The 12,052-nt window shown below is 46.9% G+C and overlaps 1 protein-coding gene across 8 annotated transcripts in view; it reads right to left on the reverse strand.

Annotated features, from left to right (window-relative positions):
- SMOC1 (SPARC related modular calcium binding 1) overlaps positions 1–12,052 on the reverse strand; it is a 124,162-nt gene that overhangs the window by 20,561 nt on the left and 91,549 nt on the right. For all 8 annotated transcript variants that reach the window (XM_027459717.3, XM_072038837.1, XM_038179496.2 and 5 more), the window contains 3 exons: positions 5,753–5,945; positions 4,835–4,917; positions 393–498 (listed from right to left, as the gene is read on the reverse strand). In XM_027459717.3, coding sequence (XP_027315518.3) covers positions 393–498; positions 4,835–4,917; positions 5,753–5,945 — 382 coding nt within the window. The remainder of the gene's footprint in view (positions 1–392; positions 499–4,834; positions 4,918–5,752; positions 5,946–12,052) is intronic.

A 12,052-nucleotide genomic window follows, 5' to 3' on the forward strand; every position in this document is an offset into this window, starting at 1 on the left:
AGGATTCTGTTCACATTCTTCACTCCCCATGGTAGCCACTAGGCCACACGGCCTCCTTCAATCCATTTGCATTTTATTAGGTCTTTTCATGCACCAGGGGACAAAAGAACAAGCCACTTCCTCCCACTGAGCTCTCATTTCACACTTCAAATGGGCTATACTAACCTTTATGGTGGAACAGCTGCCAGGGAGGAGGGGTGGGAGGAGGCACCCCAGACTACCATGACATGACAGAGCAGCCTCTGAAGACACAGCATTAGTTCATCTCCCAGCAATCTGGATCAGTGGGAATCAGCTCAGAGCATCACCCTTCCCTCCCTCCCCCATCTCACGGGCACCCACAGCTCTGCAGCCACCTTGGTGGGTTCAGCCCGAGTGCTTTCCGGACTCACCTCCCACCCCCAGTAGGTGCCGCTGAGTTAATAGCCTGTACCATGTCCGTAGTGAGAGCATCGAGTAAGCTGGTAATAAATTCAACTTTCTTCCCTTCTGGGCAGCCTGTAGAGAGAAAAGAGGAGGTTCAATGCAAGATCACAGAAGACTGATCTCCTAACGCACTGCAGCAAGGATCAGCCAGAACCCCTCATTTGTTTGTAACGTGGCAGCCATCATCACAGGCCCTAAGGAAAGGCAAAAGAATCCCTCAGTGGGTTTCTCTGCATGGCAATTTGTCCTGCAGCTTTTGTCCAGCACACACACAGTCACCAACAATATCTGGCAGGAAGGCCGTGGGGTTGGCTGGACGGCCTCTCCCAGTTCCCTACCAGCATAACCACAGGGATGTGCTGGAAGGGCCTGGCAGATGGAGTTCCCATGGTGACACTTGCAGAGAAGTTTACAAAACAACTCATTACCTCCTGGGTCATCTTCCTTTGAAAACACGTCTGTTCTGAGGTCCTAACTGACAGCTTAAAGTTTCTTAAAGCGTGGGCCAAAATGAGCACTGCTGCTTGTACTCTCCTCTTCAGGCACAGACAGTGCTGCCTGCCGGGAGCTACCACAATAATTCAGTTCTTTTCATGACCACGCTGCATGGGAACTATGTCAGACCGAGTCATCACGTGGCATCAGACCCCAGTCACTGCTGGTTTAGGCAGGAATTGGACAAAGTGGGCTGAAGACAAGCTGGGTAACCATTTCCATGACTTAGTCCTGAGGCCATCCAGTTCCCTTCTGCTATAACCTCAGAAGGGCAGAGTCTCCTGTCAGCCTCCAATGACAGAGTTGAGACAAAAATCTCCATCTCCTCACCTTTATGAAGCAAGCTATGCAGTTTTCTTGCTTTTTAAAGGAGGAAAAGCATGCTTCATTTACTACCATATTAATACTGTAACAATTGCTCTAGCCCACCAAAGAACAAATACACTTTACTTCTACCCATCACCTCCAGAGCCGCTGTCCCAAACCCATCACCTCCCAACTCCGCTGCCTTCTCTAAAGTGAGGTGGTGATGGCTTTGGTGTCACATACTTCTCTTTCCCAAAACCACTGTTTACTACCAATTATTCACCTAGGAGAGCATTACCAGAAAACAGTATTGCCTTAGTAACGAGTAGCAATGTTAACACTTTCTGCCTTTCCCAGGCAAGCAGAGAAGCACGTGTACCCCAAACAGAGCAGCAGAAACCTACTATAATCCCTTGACAGCTGAAAGCAGCTTGCAAATTGATCTGACAAAACTCCCTCCTTTGCACTATTACAGGCTCTGTTCTCTGCAACAGCTAACCAACAGTCCCTAGCCTGTCTCCATACTATGCGTATTACACACACGCACACCCCTCGGCACTCGTTTGGCACATGGTCCAGAAAATGTCAGCATTGTAATGGGTAAGCTGCTATGGCAGCCAGAGGAGACCACTCACTTAAAGGAGCTTTTTGTTGCAGTAATGAGAAGGTTGAAAAACCATTTGCTAGAAGTCATCTCCCTGGGGCCTCAGCATCTCACCGTCTGCAGGAATTAGCAGCTTGCCATTTGCTATGTGCAAGCAACACGTTCCTTCCTTCTTTCTTCTGGCTCTTGTGAGAGCAGCCATGACACAGTTTGTGAAGGGGGTACATGTAGGTGTGTAACAATTTGTGCTCATGTCTCACCTTAGCTTCTTCTGACTCACTAGGGAATTTTTACATACAAGAATAGCTAATCAATCACAGAATCACAGAATGGTTTGGGTTGGAAGAGACCTTAAAGATCATCTAATTCCAACCCCCCTGCCATGGGCAGAGACACCTCCCACCAGACCAGGTTGCTCCAAGCCCCATCCAGCCTGGCCTTGAGCACTTACAGGGGTGAGGCATCCACAGCTTCTCTGCACAACCTGTTCCAGTGCCTCATCACCCCCTGAGTAAAGAATTTCTTCTGAATACCTAATCTAAATCTACCCTTTTGTAGTTGTACATTGCCGTCTCATGTGGAGCTTCTCATCCACCAACACCCCCAGGTCCTTCTCCTCAGGGCTGCTCTCAGTCCATTCTCTGCCCAGCCTGTATTCATGTTTGGGATTGCCACAGCCCAGGTGCAGGACCTCACACTTGGCGCTGTTGAACTCCGTGAGGTTCACACAGGCCCACCTCTCAAGCCTGTCCAGGTCCCCTGTAGGGTGGCATCCCTTCCCTCCAGCATGTCAACCATACCACACAACTTGGTGTCATTGGGAAACTTACTGAGGATGTACTCGATCCCACTGTCCATGTCACTAGCAAAGATGTTCAACAGCACTGGTCCCAAAACCAACACCTGAGGAACACCACTTGTCACTGGTCTCCACTTGGACACTGAGCTGTGGACCACAACTCTGAGTGCGACCATCCAGCCAATTCCTTACCCACCAAGTGGTCCATCCACCAAATCCATGCCTCTCCAATCTAGAGACAATGATATCATGGAGGATAGAGTCAAAAGCTTTGACTTTTTCAGGCAGATGGTATCAGTTGCTCTTCCAATAACCACTACTGCTGTAAACCCATTGTAGAAGGCCACCAGATTTGCCAGGTGTGATCTGGCTGTCAATCACCTCCTTATTTTCCAAGTGCCTTAGCATAGTTTCCAGGAGGATCTGCTCCATGATCTTGCTGGGCAAAGAGGTGAGACTGACTGGCCTGCAGATCTCTGGGTCTTCCTTTTGTCCCCTCAAACCTCAAGTCTGTGTCAAAAGATGACTGAGCACAGCATCTTCCAGACAGACAAACCAGGATTGTTAATTCTCCTCCTCCATCTCCTCCATCGTATTTCTAGTGATGGGAACCATCAGGGACAGGAACCATACATCCGAGCACAGAGCTGAAGTGTACTCAGGTAAAGAAAAGTGGCTTGAGCTGAGGGGGGAACTCTCCTGCAGTCTGATGCTGGGACCACACCACTAAGCTACACATCCTACACATGTCCTCTTGTGCCTTTTGTAGTTCCTATGCCCCTGTCCAGCTGCAGTGCAGAAGAAGGAAGAAGAAACCATTCTGTCTTCCTGAGAGATCAGACAGAGACTCCCAATGAAAGAAACCCAAAGTAAAGGATTTCCACTGAATTCTGGGAAGGCAGAGGGGAAATGCAGGGAAAGGCAGTAAAGCAAGGGAAGAAAGGGATGGAGAAGAAAGGAACCAAGGTTATTCTATTTTACAATGATTTCCTAAGGAAATGAGCCTTAATGCAATCATTTAGCTGGTCTGCTGGTTTCCCTCCCTCACCCCTCAAAGTAATACTTGAGCCAATTGGCTAATATCATTCAAACGTGAGAAGGAGGCATATAGGAAATTTCTACATGACTTGTGAAAATGAGCAGCTGCATAGTAGAGAGCCCTGCTGAGGGCAGCACTGCTAAGCAGAGAGCTATGGGGCCAATGTCAAGAGCCAGCAGGAGGAGAATTAGGAGATGCAGAAGGCAAATCTGGAACAAATCTCATTTCCTTTGCTAACCTGCTCAGGGATAATTCACTTTATGTTAGTCCTAGAAAGAGCCAGGAAAAGAGAAGTGCTACCAGCTCTTTCTGTGGAGTTCCTGGTCTCTAGTGCTCCCTCATGGTGGAAAGGGACCCACTGTAGCTTCTGTTTTTGAGCAGCTGTTTCCCACCCAGGAGAGCAATGGCTGATCTCTGTGAGGGCTCCTCACTCTGCTCCTTACAAAGGCAGAGGGAAGAAAAAACAGAGCACAGGCAGGTAGGATGGCATTTTTAAGAGCTGCTCAGACACTTACACCCAGCACCTCTTCTTAACAGAAAGAAGGTATGCAAACAGTAAATTGTGAGTTGTCATTTTGTGAAGATGGGAAAGATGAACAGAAAGCAAGCAGCAATGGGAGATAAAGTAGGCCCCAAGTAGAAAGCAAAGAATCTAGTTCAGATAAATAAACACACAGCATTCAGTGACCTTAGTGCACCACAAATACTGTCCTGCCAGCCCCTGCAGTGTCAGGCAGCCAGTTGGTCCACTGACAATTGATATCTGTGGCCTCCACTATTGCTTAGATGGCCATCAAGCTGCTGAAAAGCCATGCTAAATGGAAAGGATACTGTCCTGGCTGCAGTTTGGAAAAAAAAAGAAAAAAAAGTTTTAAATGCCAAGCACATTCTTTCCTCAGGGAACCTCCAGGCAACCTTCCCCCCGCCACCACCCTACAATTCTGATCTCAGACATGTTTTAAAGGAAGGGCAGATAGGCAATAAACCAGCCCCAAGAACACTCCCAGCCTCTTCAAGTTATCCAAAACAGCACAGAATAAAACCCATGGTAAAACAAGCACAGTGAAGGAAATCCCCCATCTCAACAAGAGTCTTCTCGGCCTCTGGAGAGTCCCAAGATGAGATGAGCAGAGAAGCCAGAGGCAGGATTTTGTTCCTCACTAACCTGGAAGTTCTCTGTCCTTGAAGGGATCATCAACCTCTGTGCTCTTCGATCTGGCATCACTTTCACACACTGGGGTCTCATAGCTGAAAAAGAAGAACAGCAGATGCTGAACTATGTGATATAGCTTTATCAGGTGCTTGCTAAGGGGTCATCTAACCTGCTCATTACAGGAGAAACAAGCCTGCAGAAGAAATGCTCTTCTCAAGCATCTGTCTGCTTATGGACAGTCAGCAGCAGCACCAGGACATGGAGAGAGTGGGAGCATACTCCACAATCCAGTAACAACTCAAACCCACAAATAGCACAAGGCCTTCTTCTAACTATTGTGGGCACAGAGTGTGCTTTTTTTTTCTAGAACCGTCCATGTTCTGCACAATCACTGTTTAGGCCCCAGCCCCTACTGGATCATTTTTATAGGTTTCCAGAGTGGCAATTTATTTCTGAATCCCAAGTGAAAAAATACTCCCTGGGTAGTTTTAAGACACACAGCAGCAAAAAGATCAAATCTACCCTTTGCTTAAAATCTGTTAATGCACAACTCAGAAGCCATTTAATCTATTCTGGTCAGGATTTAAACAGCTGAAATATAAGCACAGAAATATAAAGCACAGCATAACATAACACAGACACTTCTCACAGCTCATACACATGACCTGTGCTTTGAGCAGATGACTGATTCCTGCTACCACAAAAAAAGCTGCAAAACAAAAAGCTATTTTGCGGGATACTTAAGTGAAAAGGATAAGTTGAGGATACTCAACAACATCAATGCATCACATAAGGCATTGGTAGCTCTAGGGAAGGCAGCAGCACAGAGCTCACTGCTCTAGATGTAGGAACTTATCTGGTACATTAACACCATTTTCTTCACATCTCATCTCCTCCAGACAGGCATCTCACCAGGCTTACAGCTCTTACCGAGTGGAAGTACCAGGCAGAGGGCGTCCTGTGTCCACCAGGACGCACCAGCAGTACCCAGTTGACTGGTGGCACTGCACTGGTTTGTAGAGCCCTCCCGGAGCACACTCGGGGATGACGATACCCTCACGGGGGTTCTGCCTGGCCTCCTCCAGAGCGCTCTGCCTTTCCTGGTCGCAGGAGTGAACTTTCTCTAGAAGACAGGAGGGAGGTTGGAAGGGAACAGAGAAATAAAGTCAAATCAAGATCACCTTCCTCAGCTCAGCAAGTCAGGGATACCCTTCACAACAGGAGATCTTTGTGTGTTTTCTTCCCAGTGAACACCAGTACGCCTACATCCCTACACCCTAGGGAGTGAGAGACTTGAGGGTTGAGAACTTCTTCCTACAATCAATTATAATGCTACAAGATTAGAGATTATAGACTATAGACATTGACAGCTACAAGTCCAGCAAGCCAGGGAGAGCAAGAAAACCATTCCTGTTCACCCAGGTTTTTGGCCTGCCCTACTCCCAACCATCTCTTCCTCCAGAATGCGTGCACTCTTCTTTCTCAATAGCATTCCTCCAGCACGAGCCCAAGAGAGCAGAATGGTACCATTTTAACACCAATTTATCCAGAACACAGTGCACCAGAGGGGTACGGAATGGGATATCCCATTCGCCTCACACTGCCAGCACCTCTCCAGCACACTCCACCATGGTTCCCGCTTGGAAAGTCAAGGACACCCAACCAACACCATCTTCTTAACAATCCACCCTGAGGTAGGTAGGACCCTACACCTCAGCAGCTAATTCCACAGGAAAGGATATTTCCAAGGACATCATCAACTAGAGAACAGAGTACAGAGATGACAATCACCAAACCTGGTGCCCAACACCTTCAGCCCTAATGCTGTTTCTTTTACACCAGCTGCAAAGGAGTGAAGTGTGGAGAGGTGCCCTGCTGCTGCCTCTTGTGTGGACCAGATATTAAAGGGATTATAGATGCACAGAGTATCCGTAGGATACTAAGATCTATTTGCCTCAACAGCCAGAAGTTCTCAATTGGAAGTCTTCAAATATTCTGGCCTTTTGAAGAGTAGGAAAATAACTTCAGCCTTGGAAACCACCAAAGGTAGTGAGAGGAAAAAATCATGCACGTAAGAGAGAAAAGCAGTCAAAGCTGATGATCACAGAATTAAAACATATGAAGCTTGGGCTAAAAACAAAACAACAACAAAACAAAACAAAACAAAAACTAGACAACACAAGTGCTAAGTGTTATCCTTAAGAGAGCAATGAAAACCACAAGTGGGAACAGAAGTTCTCTCCTTCCCTAGCTTTCCCCTCCCTTGCAGTTTACTCCATTTTTTCTCTTTAAAAAGTCAAAACCGGGAACCAACTCCAGCTTTCAATACACAAAATGTTTCAGCACTGACAGGCATTGATGCCAGGGGCTCATCCCAAACCTGCAGCCACAGCATTACCTGAGCACCCTGCTCCGGGACAGGCTGGGTACAGAAACAACAGCGCTTGCTGTCCCCCTGTATTTTGCCTGCCTGCCTGCACCCCCATCGGTTATGCCTTATATTTTGGTGACAAATTGTGGGAGGACAGAGAGGAGCTTTAGTTCTGCGTGTGGGGAACATGCAGGGTGATGTTTCACTGCTTGCACCCTTCAGCTTGGTAGCAGCAGGTGGAGCACACAAAATGCAGCATCTCCCCCATCACAGCGTGCTTTGGGTACCGGCCGCACTGCTGCTGGTTTCTGAGTGAACCGCAGCACCTACCAAAAGGAGCCTCAAAGACCCAGCATGGTTTCCTTCTCCTCAAGGGCACCTCAAGCCTGCCACACACAAACCCCCACAACCGAAACACAGAACGCCAACTTTTAAGTGTCGGCAAGTCTGACTCAAGCAGAGAGAAACTCGATCGGGAGGGAGCAGGAGGGGGATAAAGTCAACAAAAACCGAAAGGCAGCTCGAGCCTCAGCTGATATTTAAGCTGACTTCACTTTGCTGACAGATTTCACATCTGAAAAAAACAGGCCCCGTGACTGCTCCCAGGCTGCATGTGGACAGAGAGGCCATTGAGCAGAGGGCTGCAGGCTCCCTGCGAGCCACTTACATCACGGGGGGCCCCGCGGGCTGCCCGGCGGCGATCTGCACCTCGGGCCGCAGGTGAGGAGGAGCATTCATGCAGCTTGTCGAAGCACAGCCAGGGCCAGAATTCCCTGCCTGTCATCGTTTTTATATAAGAAGCAAAACAAAACAAACGCCTACTGGACAGAACTACATTCCGGGAATTTTTCGATCTAAATCCCCAAAGCTTCCTGAGTGCACAAACCCAAACCAAGATCTCTCAGGTCTTTTGAGTCTTGCAAAACCAGTGCTACGAAAATCTCTGGACAAAAATTGCCAAGTGCGCATGTGAGGACAAAATCTTGCAGGTTTTGTTCAGCTGATATTAAGCAGATATAAAAATGCAAGTCCCATCTATTCCATTGCACCCTAAAGAACACAAAAGAGCCATACCGTGGTAAAACAAAGGCCCAACTTGTCTGTCTGATCTTCAGTCGTGGCCAAAAGCAAATACTTAGAGAATAGAGAACTAGGACAAGCATATACTTATTTTCCCCCTGTATTCTTCCAGTCTCAACCGCTTATGGGTAAGAAACTTGCAGAAACAGAAGGACTTTGCATTCAGTAAGTAGTAATGGCTTTGCACTTCCACCAGTTTGCCATATCCCTCCTCGTAAACTTTTATTGACTACAACACCCTGCAGCGAGTGTTTGGCTCAACTACATGTTGTGTGTAGAACACAGCACATACTTTGGTGGGATCTAAACCTGGCTCCAACCAGTTTTGTTTTCCTACCCTAGTTCTTCCGAAGGATGAGCCAGTGAATAATCACTCTGCAGTCGCTCCCTCACTGCCTCTCATTACTTTATGGATTCCTACTTCACCTCTTACAGGCTGAACAGTCCCAGCTGATCCAGTTGCTCCTCCTCTGAACCTTTTCCTGATCAACTTTATCTTCCCTGAGCTAGAAGGGATCAAAGCAGCAATTACACTGACATTAAATGGTGGCTCTGACAGCAGACTTGTGGAAAGTTCCTTGGGTGCCATATGTCTAATAGGCAGAAGAGAGTATTAACTAGCACCAGCCCCTGGAGAGGCTCTTTCCTCCAAGCTATCACTAACAGCTCTTAATTCCCTTCAAAACAAACATGAATATTAATAACTGATGTATATTCCAACAGCCAGCAAAATCAGCTGGGAAATCCATACCATCATCTTCCCTTGCATTACTATGGGGCCTGGCATGAACCACATGCAGCGTGACCCTGCAGGACAGCCTCTCTGGTAACAAAGGGACCATCAGATGCTATTCCAGCTCCAGCACACTCAAGTCAGCCTGTTCCAGTCTGGTGGCTTACTGGAAACTTCGCTGTTGCTGCCAAGGCCAAGTTTATGGAGGATAGGGAAAGCCTACGGCTAAGCTTTTTAAGGTTTTTAATTTTAAGGTTTAATGCCAGCTATGAAATTAAAGTGTCATCTCAAAAAGAAGCATATCTTTATTGCATGGGTAGGGTACTTAAAAGCCCATTCCCTGTTTCAGTTAATGGAGGTTGCAGACAAAGACCCAGAGAAAAGGCTTTCCTCCTTTCCCTATATTAAACATTTAGGGAGAGACAAATATTTAAGACAGAAAATCAGTGAGTGATAAACAGCCTTCCTTTATTTTCTGCCATCTCTGCTTTGAATTATGACAGCCATCAGTGTAGACGCTGAGTAACAGTTGCCAGCTTGCAGGTGCTGGGTAGCAAAACCTTTCAGTGACAGCAAATCCAGGTTACAACAAATTCAGTGACAGCACAAAAAGATGAGGTGTGCATGCACACACAAAAGAGAGTATCACTGGCAGAAATTAACATTTTACTTTAACTTTTCAGCTCTAAAACGCTAACTTTGAGTTACTTCTTACTCCTCACTGCTTCTAACACTCCTTAAAACATGTTTAAAAGTAGCGTCTCTGAAGCCATGAGCTATTGCAGGAAAGCAGGGTTTGGACATCTGCAGTTGTACATTATTTATGCAACTATTTTCCCCTAGTAATGGCCTTCTGAGAAATACGTGGTCAGATTCATAAAAAGGTCTCTCATTCCTGGTCCCTTAAGTATACGCACTCAAACACACGTCTAGTGCCTGCACAATAAAAATAAAAATGATGGATGAGGTAAGGGACTCATCTGACTGTCTAATAAACGAGATGCTTATTAAAGAGATGGGGTGTTTGTTTACCTTGCAAAGTTGAGAAGGGAGGGCGTCTAGCAGCCTCTGACCAAAGGCTTGGGCTCCACAGCTCTCATGCTCAGCTTGTGGGGCTGGACGCAGGCAAAGCACTGCTCTGGGAACCAGGCAGCCTTCCCTGGTTGCTCTCCTGATGTGTAACAACTCTCGCTGCTGGCAGAACCAAAGGACCAAACACCAAGCACCAGGGCTGCAAGGATGCTGAGGATGGTTAGGGTGGGACACAGGGAAGATTTCCCACCCAACCACAGCTGATTCTTTTTTCAATATTGTTCTTCTGTACATGTTTGTTTTTTTCTTATTTAAAAAAAAAAAAAAAGACTAACTATGACACCAAAACCAACCACCTTGGAGAGATCCCTACATCCTTAGGAGTCCTCCTTCCAAATCTGAGGGCATAACCTCCCACTGCGCTTCTCCCCAGCCCTACTGAACCTATGGGAATAGCCTAACCCCAGAGCCATGGGCTACTCCTGAGCAGGGCGGATTTGCTTCTCTTTCCCTCTCTCTCTTCTTTTGACCAGAAATTCCATCTGGACCAGAGAAACTTTTCCCATGGAGTTCCCACAAAAAGCTTCAGTTTTAATGAACAAGCATTCATCGGAAGGGGAGGAAAAGGTCTTTTACTGAAAGACTCTTGACCAGCCCCTATTGTTAGTGCTGCAGCAGGGACCTGACTTCAAAATGCCATTTCAAAAACAAAAAATCAAATGCCTGCCTCTCCCAAATTTTTTTTTGTTCAGCTCTGAGCTCTCCCCTGCATCAGGAACTAGTGCAGTACAGAATGAAAGGCAGTAAAAGAGATATCTGGTGCCAAATTCCTACTAACATCCTGTGCCAATCCAAAAATAAGGGCTAAGTGTCTTTGTGCCTCAGTTTTCCTCCCAGTGAGAGAAAGCATTTGTTTGTCTCCCAAGGAAGCTTAATTTAAATGAGGTTGATCTTTCATTTTTATTTAGCCTGTTGTTACACTGCTCTGACAGAGAAGAGGAGCCTTAAATGGGCTATTTTAACGTATCCTGTTTACCAGCTGAAAGGTGCTTACATGTTGGTCTGATGTGAACAGGACTGGGTCTGCTCTAGAGCAGGTGCCTCAGTCCAGGTGTGGAGCTCACAAAGGCTGCAGGCAGGAAGCACGGTCTCATTCCTAAGAGAAGGTTCAGCACAGGTGGTATCAGCTACCCAAATCTGCACCCCTTCCACCTCGGAAGGGAAAGAGAATGTGAAAAGCCTTCGGTATGCACTTTCACAAGGGCTGGCAGGGCCACCAAAGAAAGGCAGTGAATAGGCACCAGCTGCCTGTCCCCAAAGCAGGGATATGGGTGGAGGAAGAGAAACAACCCCTTCTGTGTTTACTAGGAGCACAATGACAGCTGAGCAAACACAGCTCATGAGGATAGCATAAATCTCTCCTCACCTCTGTTAGCCATCAGCTCTGCTACCCACTCCACCCTGTTCTGTCTAGGACTGTAGTCCTTCCAGGGTATTCTGTTAAACATAAAGGTAAAAAGAAAAGCCTTGCAGGTGCTCCCACACTATAACAGTTGAGCAGTCCTTGCTTTTCCTTAACACTCACCCAATTTCATTTCTCAAGGTGTAAGGCTACAGAAGAAACAGAGATTACTACATGTTCCAGTGCTGAACAAGCACAATGCAAAGTTTCAACAGGTGGCTTATAATTTTAAAAACAGATTGTTCCAAGTGGCTCATTAAACCTAAGCTGCCAGGGAACACATCCCTCCCCTATTTTCATTCTGCTCAAAGCGATAGAGCTGCCCTGCATTCCCTCATGATGTTCATACCTCCCCTCTAGCCTGAAATTAGGAGGAATAGTTGAAGGAGTGAAGCACTGTCCCGGGGATGAGAGTTAACCTGCTGAAGGTAGAAGCCACCCTTCAGTGCCCAACACATGCTCGCTATGCAGAACCTGTGGGCACTAAGTGCTGCCCAGCTAGGAAAGGAGCCTGCTCCACAGTTTCTAAACCACATAGGAATAAAGATCCAT

This window comes from Anas platyrhynchos, chromosome 5 (assembly GCF_047663525.1).
Source record: "Anas platyrhynchos isolate ZD024472 breed Pekin duck chromosome 5, IASCAAS_PekinDuck_T2T, whole genome shotgun sequence".
Classification (NCBI taxonomy): Eukaryota; Metazoa; Chordata; class Aves; order Anseriformes; family Anatidae; genus Anas; species Anas platyrhynchos.